We start from the raw sequence: 23,779 nt of genomic DNA, 5'->3' as shown, positions 1-23,779 counted from the left end.
GCTTTTATGTGGTCCCCAACATCCCTCATCAGCAATGGTTACTTCATCCTCCCCTTAGTACGTTTCTTCTTCCTTGGGTTGAATTTCTACTGAATTGCTCCCAGAAACTCCTGTCACTGTTGCTCTATCCTCTTTCCCTGCTAGGCTCCCCTTCCTGTCAGCTCCTCCATCATGTTTTTGTAGTTACCTTTACTCAACTGTAACACAGTTACATCTGATTCAATCTTCTAAATTAATTAATGTGGTCCCATTTGCCAGCAGTTGGCCCACACCCCTCTAAACCCTTCCTATTCATATACCCATTCAGAAGCCTTTTAAATGTCGTAATTGCACCAGCCTCCACTGGCAACTCATTCCATACATACACCACCCTCTGTGAAAAAGCTGCCCCTTAGGTCTTCTCTGAACCTACGCTCTCTAGTTTTGAGACTCCCCTACCCTAGGGAAAAGACCTTGGCTATTCACCCTATCATGCCCCTCATGATTTTATAGACTTCTAAGATCAGCTCACAGCCTCCAATGCTCTAGGGAAAATAGTCCCAGCCTATTCAGCCTCTCACTATAGCTCAAACCTATACAACATCGTTGTAAATCTTTTCTGAACCTTTTCAAATTTCACAACATCTTTCCTATGGCAAACAGACCAGAGTTGAACACAGTATTCCAAGAGTGGTCTGAACACTGTCCTGTACAATCACAACATAACCTCCCAACTCCTATACTCAATGCACTGTTTAATAAAGGGAAGCGTACCAAATGCCTTCTTCACTACCCTGTCTACCTGGGACTCTGTTTTCACAAAATTCTTTCACCTTAGCTGCCTAATCAAGTCTGCTTCATTACACACCATCAATTCCAGAATTACCTGTTCCCTAGTTGACTCTACCACCAGTTGTCCAAAAAACCTTGCAGACATTCCACAAATTCTTTTTTGAGTTCCACTACCAACACGATTTGCCCAGTCCACCTGCATATTGAAATCCCAACGGTGTCTTTTGGTGGGTCCCAGCCTGATCCCTTAGCGGCTCATGGTGGGTCTTGGTCCTGGTCTCTCAGCGGCTTTCAGCCTGGTATCTTGGCGTTATGTCAGTTGGTCTCTTGGTGGCTCATGGCCATGTCCTGGCTCAGTGTACGAGCGGATCCTGTCCAGCACGTTCCTGAGGCACTGGGGGAGATGGGAGAGGCGGCAGTTTCAACAGCAGCGATGGTATCTGTGGCAGCTGCTTTGAAACAGACAGCTGAGGTCTCCCAGAGAGCGAGATAAGCGGAAGACTCAAAGGCTGTTGAGCTTTTAGCTTATTCCTTTATTTTCCTAGTTTAAACTACAAAAGACTTTAATGTAAACTATAACCTATTTCTTTATTTTTCTATTTGTTTCTCTTACTACTTTGCACCTAAGCTTTTTTGTACCTAGGTACTTCAGTACCTAAGATGGTGCCATGTGTGGCTACATTATACACTTTTCACTGTATTCCTGTACTTGAGTACATGTGACAATAAAATCTAAAATCTAAAATTATTCTAATAGTGCCTTTCTTAAATGCCTTTTACAGCAAATTTGTTATTCCTTCTTGCCTCTCCAGTTATTTCTCCAAAAAAGATATCTGGTTTGATTTTTTGGCCCCAAATCCAAAAATATAATGAATTTAGGAATTCTTTCCCTAAATAACCGATGGCCTTTCATTAGCCAGAAGCACAGTGAAGTCAAAATATATCCTCCTTGCTGATCAGTGACTGAGTGAAGTGTATTTGACATATTCTACAGAAATAGTAAATAATTGTGGCGAGCTCAGATCTTGCAGCTTCTTTGACTTCCTTTAAACGAACGGCTGCTCATTTTGTGCCTCCATAACAGCAGCACATGGTATCACATCTGGTGATCTGTGCACTCATGCAGTCACAGTTTGCGAACGGTCACAAGCTCACTGGTTTGATGAAATGCCTAATATCTGTCCAATATGGACAATCTAGTTGACTCCAATGCTCATGGGACTACAATATGCTGCTTGTTCGGTAGTCTGACTGAGTTTTATAACGTCCTGATCAAATAACTGTGCAAGACTTCCAACAAAATGATTCAACTGTATTAACTCATTAAGATTGTTATTTATCTCTATCTAACCACATTGCTTTTAAGAACATATTTGTACTTTCAATATCGACACATGGGTTTTACATAACACTAGGTTGACAGCTACATACATCAGGCATGAGGTCATATAAATCAGGAGCAGGAGTATACCATTTGGCCCCTAAAGCATGGTCTGCCCTTCAAAATATGATCACTGATTACTCCACATTCCCACCTACCTCTAATAACCTTTCAACCTCTTACTGATCAAGGTTCTATCTCTGCCTTAAAGACAGGCAAGGATTCTGCTCCTGCTACTCTTTGGAGGTTTAAACCTGTACAAAACTCCAAAGATTCAAGACCTTCTGCAAGGAAGAAATTCTTATCTGTCTTAAGAGCGTAATCCTGTGTTTGAAACACTGATCCCTAGTCCAAGATTCTCTAAGGGGAAACATCCTTTCCACATGCACCCTGTTAAGACCTTCAGGATCTTGCGTATCAATCAAGACACCTCATATTCCCTTAAATTCCAATAAATACAAGCCAACTCTCTCCAAACTTGCTTCATAAAACAACGCACTCATTCCAGGTATTGGTCTGCTAAACCTCTCTGAACTGCTTCCATCATATTAACATCCTTCCTTAAAAAAGACCAAAACTGTAAACAGTACTTTAAATGTGAAATCACCAATGGCCTGTATAACCAAAATATAACCTTCCTAACTTTTGTATTCAAAGCCCCTCATGGCAGACTGGTACAAAAAGGTGAAGTCATATGATACCGGGGTAAGCTGGCAAGATAGATACAGAACTGGGTTAGTCATAGGAGACAGAGGGTAGCAGTGGAAGGATGCTTTTCGGAATGGAGGGCTGGTGACTAGTAATGTTCTAAAGGGATCAGTGGTGGGACCTCTGCTGTTCATGATCTACATAAATAATTTGAAGGAAAACGTAGCTGGTCTAATTAGTCAGTTGTAGATGATACAAAGATTGATGCAGTTGCGGATAGTGAGGAAGACTGTTAGAGGATACAGCAGGATACAGATCAGTTGAAGGCATGGGCAAAAAAATGGCAGATGGAGTTTAATCTGAACAAATGGGAGGTGATGCGTTTCGGAAGGTCTAGTACAGGTGGAAATTATACAGTGAATAGCAGAACCCTTAGGAATACTGATATGCAGGTCCACAGATCACTGAAGGTGGCAGCGCAGGTAGATAAGATAGTAAAAAAAGTCTTACAGCATGCTGCCCTTCATTAGACGGGGCATTAAGTACAAGGATAGACAAGTTATGCTGCAGCTTTATAGAACTTTAGTTAGGCCACACATGTAATATTGCGTACACTTCTGGTCACCACACTACCAGAAGGATGTGGATGCTTTGGAGAGGTACAGAAAACATTTACCAAGATGTTGCCTGGTATGGTGGATTTTGGCTATGAAGAAGGTTGGATGGAGTGGGTTTGTTTTCACTGGAATGTAGGAGGTTGAGGAGCGACCTGATAGAAATGTATAAGATTGTGAATGGCATGGAAAGAGTGGAAAGTATGAGGTTTTCTCCCCAGGGTGGAGGGGTCAATTACTAGGGGACACAGGTTCAAGGTGTGAGAGGGGAAGTTTAAAACAGATGTGTGAAGCAAGTTTTTCCATACAAAGGGTGCTGAGTACCTGGAACGTGTTAACAGGGGCAGCGGTGGAAGCAGACAATAGCAGCATTTAAGAAGCACCTGGACGAATACATGAATAGGAAGGGAATAGAGGGATACGGATCCTTACGTGAAGACAGTTTTAGAATGGAAGGGCAAAATGTGGCAACGCAGGCTTGGAGGGACGAAGGGCCTGTTCCTGTGCTGTATTGTTCTTTTTTCTTGTTCAAGCTGCACTCGCTATTTTCAATTGAAAGGAACCTAGCCTGAATCTATGGAATTTTTAGAAATCAAAACCAATGCATCAACTAACTCAAAAGACAATTCTTTTATGATTCTAGGATGAAAGATTGGGAGACTTTCCTAGTCTCAGCAATTTGCTCAGAAACACTTCCCTGGTGACTGTAATTTTAAGATCCTCCCCTTTTTTCATTTTCTGATGTACAGCTATTGCTGGGAAGTTACTTGTAATCTCTAAAGTGAAGACCGATGCAAAACACCGTTTCAATACTTCTGTCATCTCCTTATTTTCCATTACTAACTCCTCAGACTCACCTTCGATAGGACTTATACTCATTTAGTTAAAGCTTTTCTTTTTAAAAGGTCTATAGAAACTCTCTGGAATTCAGAAGAAGTCTTTTGAACTTGAAATATTAACTCAGTTTCTCTTTCCACAGATGCAGCCAGATCCAGAGTTTCTCCATCCCATTCTGTACTTATTACACATGTCAGTCTGTGTGCAGGTTCATGTAGGATTCTCATACCTTCAATCTGCTTGACACTAAACTAAATTTTAAAGTAATTAAATTTACTTCCTCCAAAACATGCAAATGAAATGTTAGTCAATTACTGTGCCTGATCAACACGAGTTGTGGGAGCCAGCAATGCTAAATGCACATTGATACCACGTAAAAGGATACTGAACTTATGCCCAATTACTTTGAAGAAAACTGGAATTTTAATTGATTTACGAAATAAAAGAAACTAAGTACTATACTGATTCTGCACCACTGATATGACAGCGTGTGTTTTGTATGAAATCAGAACAATCACAGGAAGTTTTCATTCATAGCAGCCAGTCATTATAGTGTGACAATAAGAATTGGATCTGACATCAAACCATAAATTTAATTTAAAAAATGCTAGATAAATAAATTTAGTCACTCAAAAAGTTCCATGAACCAGCTTCACAGTATGCTACTGCTGCACATCAGAGTTGCATTTTACACATCAAGTCACCTGATCTAATTTCACAAGAATAAAGCCAAGAAATGCATTTGGAATAAAGTACCTTTACAACCCTAATTTGGAAAAGTAAAAACTTACTTAAATATTCATCACCAAAATAAAGACCATTTTCTTTTTCAGAATCTATGAAAGATACTGGAACATTAACCTGCCTTTGACTTAATTGCAATGATCTGATTCCTCTTCCCAACTTCACCTGCTGCCCATCCCTATTATGGAACTCCATACCATTATTTCCTAGGCAGTAACTGATTTCATCTGGATATTCTCCCCAACGTTATTCCAATTTCTGCGTCCTAATCCAGACTGCCACTTTTTTTTTTAAACCTTTTGCCCTAATTTTCACAAACAGGAAACATTGCCAGAATAATTTCTTTCAAATTTTTTGCTGTCCCACCAAACCTCTATCCTCTTTTCTAAAAATCATATAATAGGAAGCTAACATTCAATGCATCTTCATTTAAAAAAGTTACTCCAAATACTCTAATCTGCTCTCTCAGTCCTTCAATTATTTGAATACATGTCTAATTCTCATTTGAAAGTAACTACTGCATCTCTACGATTCTGCAATTTATATTCCACATCATAAAAAGCTCTCCAATAAAGTTTCTATTATTTCTGTTTGAGTTATTTTGCCAAATATCTTACATTTGTGTTCTTTGGCTATCACTGGAAACAAATTGTCCCCATCAGAATCTTCCAAAACTTTGAGTATCTCTGCTAAGATATCTCTTATTCTCTTGCTAATTTACACTGCCTAGGGTGGTGAACACAGATTAAATCATGCCTTCTAATTAGACAATTAACTGATGAGAAAAAATTGATAGGGTTATGGGAAAAAAGGCAGACAGAGTTGGACTAGATGCTCTTGCAAGCAAGCTTGCATTGACATATCAGGTTGAATGGCTTCCTTCTGGGTCAATCATTTGACGACATCCTTACTCATTCTGAAAAAGTTGCATTTTCTGGCCTAACTACCAATGATTGATATCCAGTCCCTTTAACTGTCCAGCCCACACAGAGCCCCTTTCTTACCACTGACTTCTTCCTCAAGTGATACCTCAACTGGTTTTCATCTACCATTATTCTCTTATGCTTAGCCAAAACTTGGCATTTTCTCAACAAATTATCTTCTACTTCCATACTGATTTAAAAAATAATGTGACAAACTATCGATGCCAGACAGTCCCAATTATGGGATAACAAGGTGTAGAGCTGGATGAACACAGCAGGCCAAGCAGCATCAGAGGAGCAGGAAAGCTGACTGCAGTTCCTACAGTCCCAATTATGGGTTTCTTTTTGGATATGTGGAACACTGCTTGTTCCAGTCCTGTTCTGACTCTTATTACTTTGACAATTATGTTGTTACCGCTTCATGGCCTCACTCCTGAGCTGTGCAAATTCATTAACTGCATGTCCTCATTTTCAGCAATTGCTCAGTTCTACAATTTCTATCAAGTTCTATCACAACTACAACCCTTGGACCTATGTTAATTCAACACTTTCCATTAATCCAGTGGCACAAATGTGATGGGCTAAGTGACCTCCTTCTGAGCTATTCTATGAATTCCCATTATTAGTTGTATTCTTGTTTCTTTGAGAAAACACTAATTCTTGTTCCGTTTCTTGTATGCTTGGGTAAGGTCCTGGTCCTTTGCTGTAATCGTTAAGTTGCTCAAATAACCTAAATTCACTCGTGTTTCCATTTTCCAGTCCCACTGACGACCATGACAAGCTCTCACTTGGCCTCGTGTCCATTTCTGCTCACAGACATGTTTGCTAGATTATTTTCCACCAACCACAATGTAAACAGAGTGTAGGATTTCCTTCTATAATACATTTGTAACATCCTTGTTTAATGAACTCCTGTCTGGAAACTTCAATTTTGAAATGTATGCTGTGGCTCAGTGGCGAGAACTCTTATTTCTGAATCAGAAGGCTATGGTTTCAAATCCCACTTCAGAAAATGGAACTCCAAACTATAGGCTGACCCGTCAGTGCGTGACTGAGGGAATGTTGCTTGGTGCAGCTGTCTTTTAGGTAATACATGAAACCAAGGCCTGACTCTTCTCTTAAGTGGATACTGCAGACCCATAACACTACTCAAAAGAGGAACTGGAGATTTATCCTGGATATACTAGCTAATACATTTCCTCCAATTACAAGAGGAATACCTGGTCATTATTACATTACTGCTTGTGGGAGCTTATTATGTGTAAAATAGTTGTTATAATGCTATTAATATGGTAATGACTGCACTTCAAAAGGTACTTTGTTGTTGTAAAGTGCTTTGGGATCTTGCCAGGTTGTAACAAGGTAAACATAAATGTTTATGAATGCAAGTCTTTTTCTTTCTGAGCCAAGCTTACATGATGCAACATCTGTAAAAATCTTTATTTACCGGTATTGCTATCTAAACACTCATCCTACAGCAGACAGTGGTTTAGATGAGGTTTGCAAACTCTAGCATATCATATTTTAAATATTAAAATTTCCATTCTCCTTTACACTAGGAAGGCCAAGTGCAGATTGATTAACTGCTCTGCTCCACATTGCCGACATGTTTTAATGTATGACCTGACTTGTTCAGAAAGCTGTGGTTTCAAATCCCACTTCAGAAAATGGAGCCACACAACCCTATCCATTGAACTTTGTGCTTTTCACCTTAACACTATTCCAATCAATCACGGAGCAACATAATAAATTCTGGCTTCGGACACGGGGCAGTCTCTACTAATTTCCGAACGCTTTGTTTTATTAATTTTCCACTGAACTCCCTTCTATTTGAGCTGTTTTACTCACCTTTTCTCTGTCTTACGCCTTTTCACAGCCTGACTGAGATGACCTTTATAAAAAGAAAAAAGTATCAAAAAGTTTAATTGCTTAAAATAACCAAATTCTGATGATGGGATGCTATCCAAAATGTTAACCTATTTTTACTTCAGATGCTAACAGACCTGCTGTATATTTCCAGTACGGTCAGTTTTTTATTTCAAGTTGACAGCACACGCAACTTCTTTTCTTTGTATAATCAAGGACAAGGTGAGGAGAACAGAGATGGTATATTAAGACATTGACTACCAGAACCACAGAATCTGACTCTTCACATCTTTTCAAAGTAGATCTGGATAATTCTCTTACTATACGTCGACATTGTAACATATAAAAATACCATCACAGATAATTACAGCTGATTTTAGAACCTGTTTGATACTTTGTTTGGGTCCATGCCTTGATAGTTGCACACCAGATGTTATACTTAAGAAAAATGCTAGCTTTCTGACTTTGGGGAGAGCACAGCATTTGCAAGTACCTGTTAACCCTTGAAATAAATTATTTCTAGGACATACCTATTTATATACATTCTAAAAATTCTCACAGGATGTGTGCATTGCCCATCTCCAGTTGCACTTGAGAAGGTGGCGAATTGCCTTGTGAACCAGCGCAGTCTCCTGGCATAGGTAGACACATTTGGTACACTTGCCTTTATTGGTCAGTGCATTGAGTACAGGAGTTGGGATGTCATGTTGCGGCTGTACAGTACATTGGGCCACTTTTGGAATACTGCATTCAGTTCTGGTCTCCCTCCTATAGGATGTTGTTAAACTTGAAGGGGTGCACAAAAGATTTACAGGGATGTTGCTGGGGTTAGAGAGTTTGAGGTATAGGGAGAGGCTGAACAGACTGGGGCTATTTTCCCGGACCGTCAGAGGCTGAGGGGTGACTTTATACAGGCTTATAAAATCATGAGGGACATAGAGGGTGAATAGCCAAGATCTTTTTCCCAGGGTAGGAGAGTCCAAAACTAGAGGGCATAGGTTTAAGGTGAGTAGGAAAGATTTAAAGTGATCTAAGGGGAAACTTTTTCACACAAAGGGTGAAGCATGTATGGAATGAATTGCTAGAGGAAGTTGGTGGAGCTGGTACAAATACAACATTTAAAAGGCATCTGGATGGGTATATGGATAGAAAGGGTTGAGAGAGATATGGCCCAAATGCTGACAAATGCAACTAGATTAATTTAGGATATCTGGTTGGCATGGATGAGTTAGACTGAAAGGTCTGTTTCTGTGCTGCAGATTTCTATGACTTTCATTGTTGTTGGGGAAGAAATTCCAGAAGTTTGGCTCAGTGAAACTGAGGAATGGTACGATATATTTCCAAGCCAGGATGATGAGTGACTTGGAGGGAAATTTGCAAGTGGTGATGTTCCCATGTATCTGCTGCCCTTGTCCTCATAGATGGTAGTGGCTGTGGGTTTGGAATATGCTAAGGAGCCTTTGAATTTCTGCAGTGCACCATGTAGATGGTACTCACTCATGCTACTGATATCAGTACTGAAGGGAGTGAATGTTCATGTTGTGCCCAATCAAGCGGCTGTATTGCACTGGATGGTGTCAAGTTTGACCATTGTTGAAGCTATAGTTAAAGTTACAGGGGGAGGTGATGGCCTAGTGGTATTATCGCTGGACTGTTAATCCAGAGACCCACATAATGTTCTGGGGACCCAGGTTCAAATCCTGCCATGGCAGATGGTGGAATTTGAACTCAATAAATGTCTGGAATTAAGAGTCTAATGATGACTGTGAATCCATTATCGATTGTTGGAAAAACCCATCTAGTTCACTAATGTCCTTTAGGTAAGGGAACTGCCATCCTTACCTGGTCTGGCCTACATGTGACTGCAGACCCACAGCAATGTGGTTGACTTGAACTGCTCTCTGGGCAATTAAGGACGGACAATAAATGCTGCCTAGCCAGCGATGCCCTCATCCCGCAAATGAATTTTTAAAAAAAGCTGCAATTACTCAGGTAAGTGGGGAGTATTCCATCACACTCCCGATTTGTATCTTGTAAACGGTGGACAGGATGTGTGTTGGGAGGCCAGTTACTTGGAGAACATACTTAACTTCTGAACTGCTACTGTAGCCGCAGCATCTACACGGCTAGTCTAGATCAGTTTCTGGTCAACAGAAACTGTTAATGCAGGATTCAGTGATGGAAATGCCACTGAATGTCACGGGACCACGGTTAGATTCTCATTTGTTGGAGACGGTCATTGACTGGTACTTGGGTGGTACAAATGTTACTTGCCACTTGGCAGCCCAAACTTGGATACTGTCCAAGTCTTGTTGCATTGAGGAGTTACAAAATGGTGCTGAACATTGTGGAATTAGTGAATTTCCCTGCTTCTGATCTTTCATCGGAGGGAAGGTCATTGATAAAGCAGCTAGAGATGGTTGGGCCTAGGGCACTAGCTGGAGGAACACTTGCAGATGTGTTCTGGAGCTAGGACAACTGACCTCCAGCAACCTCGACCATCTTTCTTTGTGCTAGATATGACTCCAACAGCAGAGGGATTTCCCTGCCCCCAACCCCGAATTTCATAGACTCTAGTTTTGCCGGGATTCTTTGATGTCGTGCTGTGTCAAAAGCAGTCTTGTTGTCAAGGGCAGGCACTTCCACCTCACCTCTAGAATTGAGCTCTTTTGTCCATGTGTGAACCAAGCTCTAATAAGGTCAGGAGCTTAGCGATACTGGTGGAACAGAAGTTGAGTGTTAGTATGCAGGTTATGGCTGAGGAAGTGCTGTTTTATAGTATGTTGATAACACCTTCCAGCATTTTACTGATGAAAAATAGACAGATGTGGCAGTAATTAGTTGGATAGGATTTGTCCTGCTTTGTGTATAGGACATGACTGGGAAATTTTCCATAGGGTAGACACCAGTGTGGTAGCTGTACTGGAACAGCTTGGCTAGGAGAGTGACAACTTCTGGAGTACATGTCCAGTACTGTTGCTGGAATGATGTCAGGGCTCAGAGCCTTCACAGTATTCAATTCTTCTTCATTTCAGTTGAGGTGAATCAAATTGGCTGAAGACTAGCAGCTGTTCTACTGGGGATCTCTGGAAGAGGCAGAGATGGATTATCTATTTGGTACCTTTGGCTGAATAATGTTGCATATGTGCCAGCCTAATCATTTACACTGATATGCTGGGCTTCCCCATAATTGAGGATGGGGCTGTTTGTGGAACCTCCTCTCCACTGAGTTGTTAAATGCCTGCCATTATTCACAACTGGACATGGCAGGATTTCGATTCTGATGCATTGATTGTGGAAAGCTTAGTACTATTTATCACTTGCTGATTATGCTGTTTGGCACGTAAGTAGCCTGTTTTGTAACTGCCAAGTTGACACCTCATTTTAGGAGTGCTTGTTTCTGCTTCTGGCTTGGTCTTCTGCACTCTTCATTGATCCAGGGTTAATCTCCTTGATGGCAATGATAAAACAGGGGCTATGCCATGTCATGGAGGATGCAGATTACAAGTACAATTCTGCTGATGGTTCTGACAGATCAATGGATGCCCAATCTTGAGGTACTATATCTATTCGCAGTCAGTGGGATGCTTGTGGGAGGATCAGTGATGACTTGGTGGACAAAAATGGCACTGTAGGGATTCTATGCTATGCTAAGTCCCCCACCCAGCGTACATTCTGCATTGCTGCGGGTATGGATTCACACATAGACTGGGGGGGATAGGGACACCAGTTTTCTCTCCCTAAAGGGCAAATGGGCTTTTATGACTATGGTCAATGGTTACACAGTCACCATTAGATTAACTTTTCAAATATTGAAACGTGTGGAGAATTACTGATTCATTAGTTGAGTCGGGGTTGTAGTGAAGAGAAGGAAGAAGAGGTACATGGTAAAGAACTGGAAGTTTCTTCATCCACGTTTGACCTCATGCCATGAGACTTCATTGAATCCAGAGTAAACATTGATGACTCCCCGGCAACTCCTTCTTTACTACATACCAGTGTGCTGCTCTGTCTACTGGTGGGTCAGGACATATCCAGGGATGGTGATGGTGTTATCTGGGACATTGCACAAAATGTATGATTCCACAAATATGACTATACTAGTTCCCAGGAGACTCTGCAGAGTCGACTAAGTTAAGCTTATCATTGTCGTTCTGGTGCCTTAGTTGATGCCAGGTGGTCATTTAGCTTCATTTCTTTTTAGGGGTTGATACATCTGAATGGCTTGCCAGGCCATTTCAGAGGCAGTTAAAGAGTCAAATCGCTTTGCTGTGGGTCTGGGGTCACATGTAGGCTAGACCAGCTTTCCTTCCCTAAAGGATATTTGTGAACTAGATGCGATCTAATGACAATCAACACTGCATTTTGACTTGTAATTTGATGTTTATATTTAAATCAAATTTCACCAGCCATGAGGGGGGATTTGAACCCAAGTCCCCAGAACATTCCCTAGGTCTCTGGATTAAGAGTCAAGCAGAACCTTAAAGAGACACAGCTGTTATACAAAATAATATATTCTACATGACATGATATAATTATTTTTGGTTCCAGTCTATCTTCTTGAATAAATATCCACTATGCTTTGTAGATTTACTGGTTTGATTTAACAAAACAAGCCTGGATGGGACCTTTGTGTTTTGTCCTTGTAGGGGATACTGAAAGCAACTACTGATGTGAGTTAACTTCCTGTATTAACATCGACTGAAATAGTTATTCTGTGGAAATTCAGGAATTACTGTGAATTAAGTATTTTAGTGGTGGGATTAACAATGCTTTCAAACCAGCAACTCCTACAATCCCCAAAATATCTACAGCATTCAAAGTTTTTAGAAAATAACCACAAGGGACAGAAAATCAAAAAAGAGTGACAAGGGAAATATAAATTCTTTTTAATATAGTAATTTTTGGCATAGTCTTGATAACTAAACTTCCTCTGCAAAATACAGATGTTTTGAATATGTCGCTGAATAATCTGATGCCTGTGCACATTTACAATAAACCTTGCTGCCTTTAGCATTTGATGACAGCAACATCATTGATCAATGATTGTGGTATGATTACTTAGTGAAATGATCTATTACTGATTAATCCAGCATCTATTAATTATAAAAAAGGGGTGTCAAAAACTGATGAGGTACAAGAGAAACAACTCTCCAAATGTTGATGCATCCTGCAAAATGCTGCACAGATTGAGACTGTTGCAAGTAGCCTTCATTATATCAATCCATACTGTCCCACTGCAAGCAACTAAATACTTCAAGTCCTCTTGTGTAGCAATGACTCAAATTGTAAAACAAATCACAGGCCATTATCAATGAACATAGTTTATTTCTATGCTGGTCGGTTTAGGGTTATTTGTGCAAAATGAAGTAAAGGAAGTTCTATTTAAAACACACAACCACTACAAAGCTTTCCAGATGATAAGTCATTGAGTTTGATTTACAGTTTAGGAACTGCAGCAACTCCTGTAAGTCTCAAAGCAGGTACACTACCTTAAGTGATCAAATCCAGTAAAGGGTTAAATATCTTAGGTATTATTGCCAGCATCGAATGTATAAATAATGGGTAAAGAGAAACTTTCTGAATCTTGCTTAAGTGGGTCATTAAAAGTTCGATAATCATTGCAGCTGAGTATAATCCTTTCATAACATTTACATCAAGTTAAACAAAACTTACAATCTCATCACCCTCCTTAGGAGAAAAGAAGCGGCCTCCTTCTCCACGCTTTCGCTGCATAGCATGGCGGTGACGTGACTCATGGAGATATTTCTGGAAAAAAAGAAGAAAGTACATGGTTGAAACATTAAATAAACTGTTACCATAATACGATATTTCAACTCAAAAAGGGCAGCTTACTTTAACAGCAGAGAGAATTCAGACTACCTGCTGTGCAGGCTGTCTTCACATACCATGGCAGAGAAAAACACGACAGCATCTACCTCTTAAAAGATAATCATGTTACTCATACAAAGGCCCCTTTCTGCAGATTGTAAAATGCATTCCTAGTAGTAACCTTAATTGCTTCCCCTACTTTCAGAGCACGCTGTTTAATCGATTACACTTACATGTATTATGTGCATATATGTTTCCACAACTTAATAAAAACAAACACTTTACTTGATAGCTGGATCGACAGACTCCTCCCAAATAACAGAGGTTCATGTTGTTTGGGAGGAGGGTCATGTGGAACATACATTGTAACATATACAAGTTGGAGCAAATGGCTTATTTGAGATTTTATCTCAATGTAAAATGAATATTCTTTTTCTGTCTACTATGATACAGTGCTGAGTTAACTTTGGCTTTTCCTGCTTGCGTGTTTAGAACATACAAGATTAAAACAGTAACATACAAGATTAAAACAGTATCTTTGTATGATTAAGGGCAGAGGAGATTTTCATTGCTCACAAACATAACTGACATTCAGCCAATAAGTGAAATGGAAATATCAAAAGCTGGTAATATTTTTCTAGCAAATATAGACTATATCCAGTGGCACTTAGATACAAATTAGCAATGTAGGCATACAATGCAAGAAAATTAACCCTAGACCAAATGTGCCATCTTCCATTCCCACATGCCAAGATCTGGTTATTGAAATGTTACTAGAGGAACACACCAATTCAAAAATGGGAACGTAATTTTTCCACCAGAGATGATCTTTTAGTTAAAAGATAAAAAAGTTCTATTCATCTTAGGAAGGAGACCTGCTTTGTGTAATTTCACTTACCCTCCTTTCTTTTGGAATCCGACCTTCTGCCTCTAGTTTAGCTCTTGCCTGTCGCCTTTTCAAGATTCGGTGATATTGTTTGGCGTTTACATACAATGGTTCTTCTTCTAGTAGTTCTGCACCAGGCAAGGGGATCCGTTGCATAGCTGGAACTGTACTAGTGCCTGGTACCATCTGTATGAGAAATCATAAAAAGAACCAATGGAAAAATTAAGAAGGTAACTTGTTCTCCATAACACATTATAAGAGATAATACTGCTTCAACGGTTTAGTAAGTTAGAGTATATTTAAAAACTAGAAAACCTCAAATTTGCTGTTCAACATAGTTTTGGCAACAAAGAAATTAACAGTAATACAGTATCATTTCCTAGCAAATCTAAAGCTATAGCAAGAGTCTTTTCAGTACAGTATTATGAAATGGCAAACTACAGACTTATACTAACGAAGCAAAGTATTAACCAGCCATGTCACTGGGAAGACACTCCAGAATGGCTTGGTTTGTTGGGATTATGGAATATTAAATATTGATCATCCTTATCATGTTTTGATCACTATTATGCCTTAAACTGTTTAGTCAAGTGTGAGTGGTAGCTTGTGACCAGATTCACTGGTAGTCCTGAGAAACAACGGAGAGAAGTTAAGAAAATAAATGTTCAGAGAAGACTAATGTGGTGCTGGTGCTTACAATATATAACTGACCTGCTTTACTTTACAAGGAAATAAAGTCAACAAATGCTTTAAAGACCACATCATTTTATTTTATATTTGATTGTGGACTGAATTACAACAAAAGGACAATGAAAGGAATTGCTGTACATTAAAAAGCAAGTTATTGGAACTCACAGTGGATTTTGTTTGCACTATTGCTTTGAAACAGTGGGGGAAGTTGCAAGAGGAGACAGCCACACAATGGGTGTGTATACAAAGTGAGAATGGCCAGCAACAGGTTGTTGATTGGTTTGTGGAATTGCGACTGGTTGTGAATGCACGACAACCTTCTGGGTAGCTAACAGTTTGTGGGCGTTAAGTGATGCAGTGAGAAGTGTTTGGACCTCTGGAAGAGGAGGTGGAATGTCACGCTCTCCAGTAAAATACTGGATGCTAAGGAATGCTAGTTGTTTTCTCCCACCAATTGCTGTAAGCTGTTGCTTTTACCCAATATTTCAAAGATCTTAATCTGTGCCCTAATCACTCTGTGCATCCTGTGATGAAGTGAAAGGATCCAAAGGAAAAGTTCAGAGAACTAAATGACTTGGGAAATAAAATGAATCCTTCTATTGAATTCTGAGGACTTATACCATTGAACTCTTTACCCAGTAACATTTTCCTCTCCATCCAAAACATCACCGATTTTTTGTGCGTGCATGCGCATGTGCATGTACATAGTGGTGTTTCAGAAGATTAACAGTATTATATGTTGACAGTTCATAGTTATTTATCTGTGGTTAGAATCTATTTATTCATAACAAAGACTCATATTTATTAAGTACAGAAACCTGATCTGTATTTTCTGATAAACTGGGTCTGACAGGTAAACTGAGGACTTTGCATTCTTTGACAAATTTTCAACTTTTGTGACGACTCTGGAAATAGTGGGACTCGGGTTCCAGCATGCTTCCCCAGCGTAAGAACGTAACAAAGTTGAGATTCCCTCATGCATTCATCTCAAGTATTACTTCTACTTTGCTTACTACACTGCCTAGTCAAGTAGACCAATGGTTGGATCTGACAATTCAATACACCATTATCAAAGAAGTTAAAGAGATCACCTAAACTTATGTTTAAACTGTGATCCATTCACAAAGTTGCTCCAAACTGGACTTACCATCACCATGCCGCCTGCATTGACCATGCTTCCAGCAACAGGCAGTGTCACCGTTACAGTGCCCTGGCTGCTATTTGTGGTGCTTGTGCTGGCTCCCGTCTGGACAATTTGAGCCCCAGCAAGACTGGCAGCAGGAATCGTGATCATGCCTGTAACAGGGACTGCAACTTTAGCACGTAACACAAAGAGGAGAAAGATAAGACAAGACACAGAGAAAAAAAAGAGATAAACAAAAAGAGGGTAAAGTGAAAATAGAGATAAGATGATTGACAGGAGGATGCAAGAGATAACAGAGGGAAAAAGAAAAATGAAAGGTACAAGATTAATCCCTTCACTTTTCAAGAAAACACTAATCTTTCAAATATTGCATAAAAATCATAACAAATTTTATGCAAACAAGAACAACCTTTTAGACTTTTTATAAGTAGAAGTAGTCTAAAAGTAGTGCAAAGCAGAGTTCATTGCAATTTAATAGTTCAGATTTTCAAATATTTAGTTAATATACTTTCATATGTGAATGGTGCAATTCCTCAGAACCTGGAATACCACTGGAGAGGGTGCAGAAGAAATGTGGATGTTGCTTGGGCTTGAGAGTTTCAGTTTTAAAGAAAGATTGGCACTGACTGAGGTTGTTTCCTTTCAGCAGAGGAGATTGAGGGGGCGCATGATTGAGATGTATAGATAAGGCATAGATAAGGTTGACAGGAAGGAACTTTTCCCTTCGATGGAAGGAATAAATGACCAGGAAGCATAGTCTGTGAAGGTAATGGGCAAAAGGTTTAGAGATGTGAGGATAAACTTTCATCCAGAGGGTGGAGAGAATCTAGCATTCACTGCCTGTAAGGATGGTAGAGGAGGAAACCCTCATCACATTTAAAAATGTATTTAAATGTGCACTTGTGATGCTAAGGCATACAAGGCTATAGACCAATTGCTGGAAAATCAGATTAGACAGGTGGCTGTTTTTCAGTGGTGCAGATATGATGGGCTGAACCACCTTTTCTATGCCATAGATCTCTATGTCTGGGTCCCATGTGTGTTTTGTAACTGTGTAGTTTGGAGATATTTACGACATTGAGAGAGTTCATCACACTTTTGGGGCTTAATTTTATGTTCATATATGGAGCAAACCCCTGAACTAAGTCACACTGCAAGATTGAAGTAATGGACTGAAACTAGATTGTTTCCCAGAGAAAAGCAAATTTTAAAAATACGAATTACAAGGATGTATCCTTGAACACATGCTGACTATCGGCTAAAAATGATGCTGTAGAAACTTGTGAAAAGACCTCTTGCACTGCAGAATAACCAAAAGAATTACTAGGGGAAGGGGCAGAAAATTTATTTTTTTGCTTTAAAGGAAGACATAGTAAACTCTGCTGATAAAATATAATGTATTCATTAAGTGAAAATTAATAGTCCCATTTGTTATGGAGTGATTTTTGCTTTCTAAATCCAAATGTTTATATCAATATATATTATTAGGAAGCGAGTACTGGCTTGATTCATGGCTGCTTTAGTGCAGCACAGTATTCAGATATAAAGTGGCATCTCTGAATAATGCATAACTCACATTTAAATGTTCTGCAGTAAATGTCATGCTTAACACTTCATCTTTTGCTTAAACATTTTAAATTTCAACTAAAATGTTGAATTTCCTTTAATGGAAGCTGGAGAACACCAACATGTTGTGGCTCTTCGTAGTTAACACTGAACAAATTGCTTCTACCCTGTGGTGCTGACTATGAATGTAGCAACATGGTCCAAGGAGGCTATGACCACAAAGCTGACGTTCCCGTACTCCCACTCCAATTTTTTAATCTTTCATCATTTTTCCTAAAAAGCCTTATTGTCTTGGAGCTATCTGCCAAGATCCACAGTATAACATTGATTTGTCCTTCAATTCTTCTCTTCCCCCACTTGAGATGGGGAGGAGGGAGAAGAGGAGAGAATGATGATGTTAACTTGCGGATGACACAAAGATTGGCTTGGTAGTTAATAATAAGGAAGGTCTTGGATTACAGGAAGATACAAATGAATGCCTGCTCACAGGTGCCTGCATGCAGCAGGACAAGTTGATGGGTTGTTTAAGGCAGCATACGGGACACTTGCCTTTATCAGTCAAGGCAGAGATTATAAGAGCAGGGGCATTATATTGGAGCTGTACAAAAACTTTGATTCGGCCAAGGCTGGAGAATGTGTACAGTTCTGGTCATCATACGATAGGAAGGATGGGATTGCACTGGAGGGGGTGGAGAAGAGATTCGCCAGGATATTACCCGAGTTGGAGTGTTTTAGCGATTAAGGCAGGCCAGCTAGGCTTGGGATATTTTCTTTGGAGCAGAGGAAGCTGAGGTGGGGGAAACCTGACAAAGGTGTATAACATTATGAATGGCATTGACAGAGTGCACAGAAAGCAACTGCTCCCCTTAATCAAAGGGTCCATAACGAGTGGGCATAGATTTAAGTTGAAAGGCAGGAGGCTAAGAGGGGATGTGAGGTAAAAACTTTACATTTAGAGGGTGGTGGGTACGCTGAAGAAGGCAGTAGAGGTGGAAACCTTAACTTCTGAAAATACATGGATGAGCGCTTGATGTCATAAAATGCAAGTCTGGAAAACAGGATTAGTGCAGCAAGGTAGGCGGTGACTCAACGAGGCTGAAGGACACCTCTGTGCTGTATGACTCTAATAGAGGGGGAAATACTCAGCCTTGAATCAATGTTTTGTGCTAGCAGTGCTGCAGAGGCCTTGTGTTCTGCCACTCTCACTTGCAAGAATGGCCTCATTCTTGTAACCTATTTTCAAATACATGATTTAGAAATATACAGAACTTGCAAACTTTATGGGGCATTTATAACAAGATGCCTCTATGCAAAGAAAAACAGAGGCTCAATAGCACCTATTTAAATAAAAATGAAGCAGATTTTTTTGTTTTTGTGCCTAGGGCTGTTGGTTGCTCCAGAAAATCTGAAATTTTATATTCATTTAGGCTTTGTTTGAACATATATCTTGAACAACTTTGTTGCATTTCCTGTAGTCAGGCAATACTACAGCATAAGACACAGCAAGAGGGAAATCTGTCACAGTTAGGTGCAGCAGCAGCAGCATGAGAGAGCAGCTCTTCAATGAACATCCAGCTTTGTAGCAAATTGGTTTGCGGACAGTATTGGTGATGAAGGATAGCTCTTGCATGAGTATGGTTGTAATTTTTATGGAAATTAGAGTGGATCTTTAGTAGCCTGCATTAGCAAACCTACTTCATCTTATTTGAATGTGGTGAGACTAAGCATCTGCTGTAGATATAGTTTACTGAACACAGCAATTTGAAAAATAAGTGTGTCACCTGACTATCACGTTCGATCAATATGAAGTGAAAACTGTGAAAGATTATGAAGATCCAGCCAAGCAACAACTTTATTAATTCCAAAAGTTGACTAACTACAAACTCAAATTGCTTTCCTAATGTGTAGTTTTAAATATTTATTTTATTTCTTGCTGCTTATAAACACACTAAATTGTTACTTTCAAAAATGATCCCTAAAGGAGCAGGGAAATATCAAATTTAACCTTTTAGCCTTGGTGTCTTTTACGTTTTTTTACTACATCCTTTTAAATGGTTCTACAATCAAAAACATACAACCAGCTGATGTTTTTCCTGAAACCATTCAAAATTTGATTTGTATTTTTAAAATCGAAAATCTACTATTTCTACTTGCTTTGTAATGCTTTACCATCACTGTGATCATTATATACTTTTCAGCATCAGAGATGGCATCAAGTCTTAAGCCAAGACTTGATTTTTACTCTGGTCTCTGTTTAGTGTTAGACTTGGGAGAAGTGGCAACCTTAATTGTCTGGTTGAATAACAGACATTATCCAATTCATTCATTAGAATTATGTTTTTTTCTCTCCCACAAAACAGGGTGATAGAACATAGAAAGTGGGAGTAGGAGTAGGCTATTCAGTCTATTGAGCCTGATTGAGCATTTGATATGCTCATGACTATCTTTCATTTCAAACCCCTACTTCCATACAAGGGGCTCTCCTCATGGCCTTGACAACTTAATTTGTTTATTTCTTACATAAATTCAGTGACTTGACTTCCACAGCCTTATGTGGAAGAGAATTCCATGAGTTCCCCACCCCGAATGAAGAAATGTCTCCTCATCTCAGTCCCAAAAGGTTTACATCATTTTCTGAGAACTTGGCAACTTGCTCTAGACACCCCAAATTTGGGAAACATCATCCTCACATCCAATCTGTTGAGTCCACTGTCAACAAGATCCACTTCAAATATTCTTCTCTCTCTCTCTTCTAGTCATACATTGCATTTATTTTTCAAAACAGACTAAACAACTAATCCATGGAGCAGGCAATTGTCAGCCTCATCAGCTTTGAGCTGATATGCGGTGTAAGTGCACTCTAATGATGCTCACCCTTTCATAAGGTTTGAGAAAATAAAATATAACTACATTAGTGATACATTTGTAGGAAAGAAACGTGGCAAAGTGACCCACCAGAATTTCAACAGTGACAGGAGGAAAGTGAGGGAGAGAAGTCCAGTTAATTAAGTCACTGCTATTTGCTGTTAACATTCTGAGCAATATTAAAACATGAAGTCAAACAAAAACAGAAATTGTTGGAGAAGCTCATTAGTTCTGGCAGCATTTATGAAGAGAAAAGAGAGTTAATGATTCTTCTTCAGAATGTTAATTTTGCTTTCCCTCCTTGGATGCTGTTAGGCCTGCTGTGTTTCTCCAGAAATTTCTGTTTTTGTTTCAGATTTCCAGCATCCGCAGTTCTTTTTTTCCAAAATGAATTCAAATAAACTTTGCTGGTTACCTTGCTGGAGTATGGTGCCGTCTGCATTAACCGGTTGGTACACAATTGTCTGCCCCTCTGCAGTCTGTGCCACCTGCTGTCCTTGTACTATTTGCTGTTGACCATATTCAGTTATGGAAACAATTAAATATTTTATGCCACTGTTCCAAGTTTAACATAGACATTTATACATTGGTTATAATTTGCATAAAATGCAGCTAAGCATATACCATATGGAGTGAGCCTTAAGAGGATGATTATGGACAGTATAGAAAATCCATTCTAGTAAATAGTTTTAATTTTAAGTTGTGACTTTATAAACTCTAGCTGCAGTGGTGTTAATGACCAATTAAACTTTTCAAACAGGTAAGTAAAATACATGTACGGGAGATGTTGTCACTGTGTTGGATAGTCACTGACAGTAGATCAAAGTTGGCAGCTAAGTTAAAAGAATTTCTTATGGCTCAGTCCTAATGAGAACATTAGGTTAATATTGATATTTATAACCAACACTTTTGTTCCCAGCTATTTAGGCTTTGCATTCCACTTTCCCAAAAGAATTCCTCCTTCTAACAACAAGGTCAGTTCAAGGTTCTGATATGGTCAGCTTCAAGATTGGTGAGGATAACTATCGAGAAGTGTAATTAATATTTAGAGTTGCGGGCCATCTTTGTGTGAGCTATTCACCGATTTTGACCATAAGTTGTGGCTATTTGACCATCTAAGGCAGATAGATTTTTTTAATGTCTGGATCTGGACATCACTGCCCTGTGGTCACATCCCATGAACGAATAAACATAACCACATTGTTGTGGGTCTAAATCCACATGTCCTAGCATCTCTTGGGTCTGGCCTACATTAGTGATCCACATGGATTTTTGAAACAAAATCAGCAGTGGTTACATTATGGAGTCATACAGTATGGTCTAACTAGTCCACACCAAACATGTTCCCAGACTAAACTTGTCCCACCTGCCTGCATTTGGCCCATATCCCTCCAAACCTTTCCTATTCATCCTATCCAAGTTTCTTTTAAATGCGGTAACTGTACCACTTCCTCTGGCAGTTCATTCTATTGTGAAGTTGGGTGAGGTATTTGTGGACTGGGAAGCAGGACACTAGAATTTGGTGATTGTAAAATGCTTGGGGCGAAGCAGCGTGTAGTCCCTTTAAAAGATGAAGATGTGCTTTCTCTTGCTTAGAAATTTAAACAAAATGTCTGTGGGCAGCAGCTTGTGGGTTTGCAGGTGCACAGAGAGCCCTTGAATTGAGACACTTGTATCAAAAAGCCGTACAGTTAGAAGGCTAAGCAGCAGTCTTGTTTTGTTATCAAGGCAAAAAGTTTTGATTTTGTCCAATTTGAACAGGCACTTAGAGATCAAAAACTAATTAAATTTAAATCTGATGGTTTGACAATATAGGACCAATCTTGTTGTAAGAAACTGAAATGTCATCAAGGGTATAAAAGGAAAAGGGCAGTTGGAAAAATCAGGAAAATTAACTGCCATCTGCCAGGGTTAACAGCTCTTAAGAGATAATTGCTAACTTTCATAGTCTAAGTTTTAGAAAGTACTGTGTAAATCAAAAAAGTACCTACGGCACAACTAGTTAATATTCCTGACAGAAGAATTCTGAGAACACATTCCCGACAGAACATTCATTGGAGAAGGCACAAAGCATTCCGGAAGACACGTAATCTGGCTGTAATTTTGAAAGACTAAAGTCTGTGTTTTTTTCATTTTATATAAGTGAGATTTGTATTTATTGCAACAGCACACCATTAGAATCTTGTTTTATTCAGGAAGTTAGTAGCTCGAAAGGGTTTATTTGGTTTCATAATAGTTTAGCCAATTTGTTCACTATTAGAGTTAGATAAATAAATTGTTGTTTGTTGATTGCAAAGAGCTTGTCAGAGACTTGGAGATAGTAGGAACTGCAGATGCTGGAGAATCGGAGACAACAAGGTGCAGGGCTGGATGAACACAGCAGGCCAAGCAGCATCATAGGAGCAGAGAGGCTGACGTTTCGGGCCTAGACCCTTCATCAGAAAAGGGGGAGGGGAAGGGGGTTTTGAAATAAATAGGGAGAGAGTGGGAGGCGGATAGAAGAGGGATAGAGGAGAGGATAGGTGGAGAGGAAACAAACAGGTCGAAGAGGCGGGGATGGAACCAGTAAAGGTGAGTGCAGGTAGGGAGTTCAGCTCGTCCCTGCCTCCCTAACCTGTTCTTCCTTCCACCTATCCCCTCCTCCCACCTCAAGCCGCACCTCCATCTCCTACCGACCAACCTCATCCCGCCCCCTTGACCTGTCCGTCCTCCCTGGACTGACCTATCCCCTTCCTAACTCCCTACCTACACTCACCTTTACTGGCCCCAACCCCGCCTCTTCGACCTGTTTGTTTCCTCTCCACGTATCCTCTCCTCTATCCCTCTTCTATCCGCCTCCCACTCTCTCCCTATTTATTTCAAAACCCCCTTCCCCTCCCCCTTTTCTGATGAAGGGTCTAGGCCCGAAACGTCAGCCTCTCTGCTCCTATGATGCTGCTTGGCCTGCTGTGTTCATCCAGCCCTGGACCTTGTTGTCAGAGACTTGATTTGTTTAACCACTAGAAGTTGCTG

General features: G+C 39.8%; 1 protein-coding gene across 6 annotated transcripts in view; it reads right to left on the bottom strand.

Annotated features, from left to right (window-relative positions):
* The window catches only part of LOC109915420 (nuclear transcription factor Y subunit alpha), a 68,512-nt gene that overhangs the window by 8,097 nt on the left and 36,636 nt on the right, over positions 1-23,779 (bottom strand). For 4 of the 6 annotated variants that reach the window (XM_048611911.1, XM_020515039.2, XM_048611907.1 and 1 more), the window contains exons 5-8: positions 21,183-21,276; positions 16,340-16,488; positions 14,515-14,688; positions 13,461-13,553 (exon numbers count right to left, since the gene is read on the bottom strand). In XM_048611911.1, the coding sequence (XP_048467868.1) occupies positions 13,461-13,553; positions 14,515-14,688; positions 16,340-16,488; positions 21,183-21,276 (510 nt within the window). Of the gene's footprint in view, positions 1-7,766; positions 7,810-13,460; positions 13,554-14,514; positions 14,689-16,339; positions 16,489-21,182; positions 21,277-23,779 lie in introns of all 6 variants that reach the window. The other 2 variants (XR_007264726.1, XM_048611909.1) reach the window with 1 other exon arrangement.

Source organism: Rhincodon typus, chromosome 25 (assembly GCF_021869965.1).
Source record: "Rhincodon typus isolate 14 chromosome 25, sRhiTyp1.1, whole genome shotgun sequence".
In the NCBI taxonomy this organism is placed as follows: Eukaryota; Metazoa; Chordata; class Chondrichthyes; order Orectolobiformes; family Rhincodontidae; genus Rhincodon; species Rhincodon typus.
The sequence above is the reverse complement of the archived record's forward strand: the minus strand, read 5'-3'. Positions and strand labels throughout refer to the sequence as shown.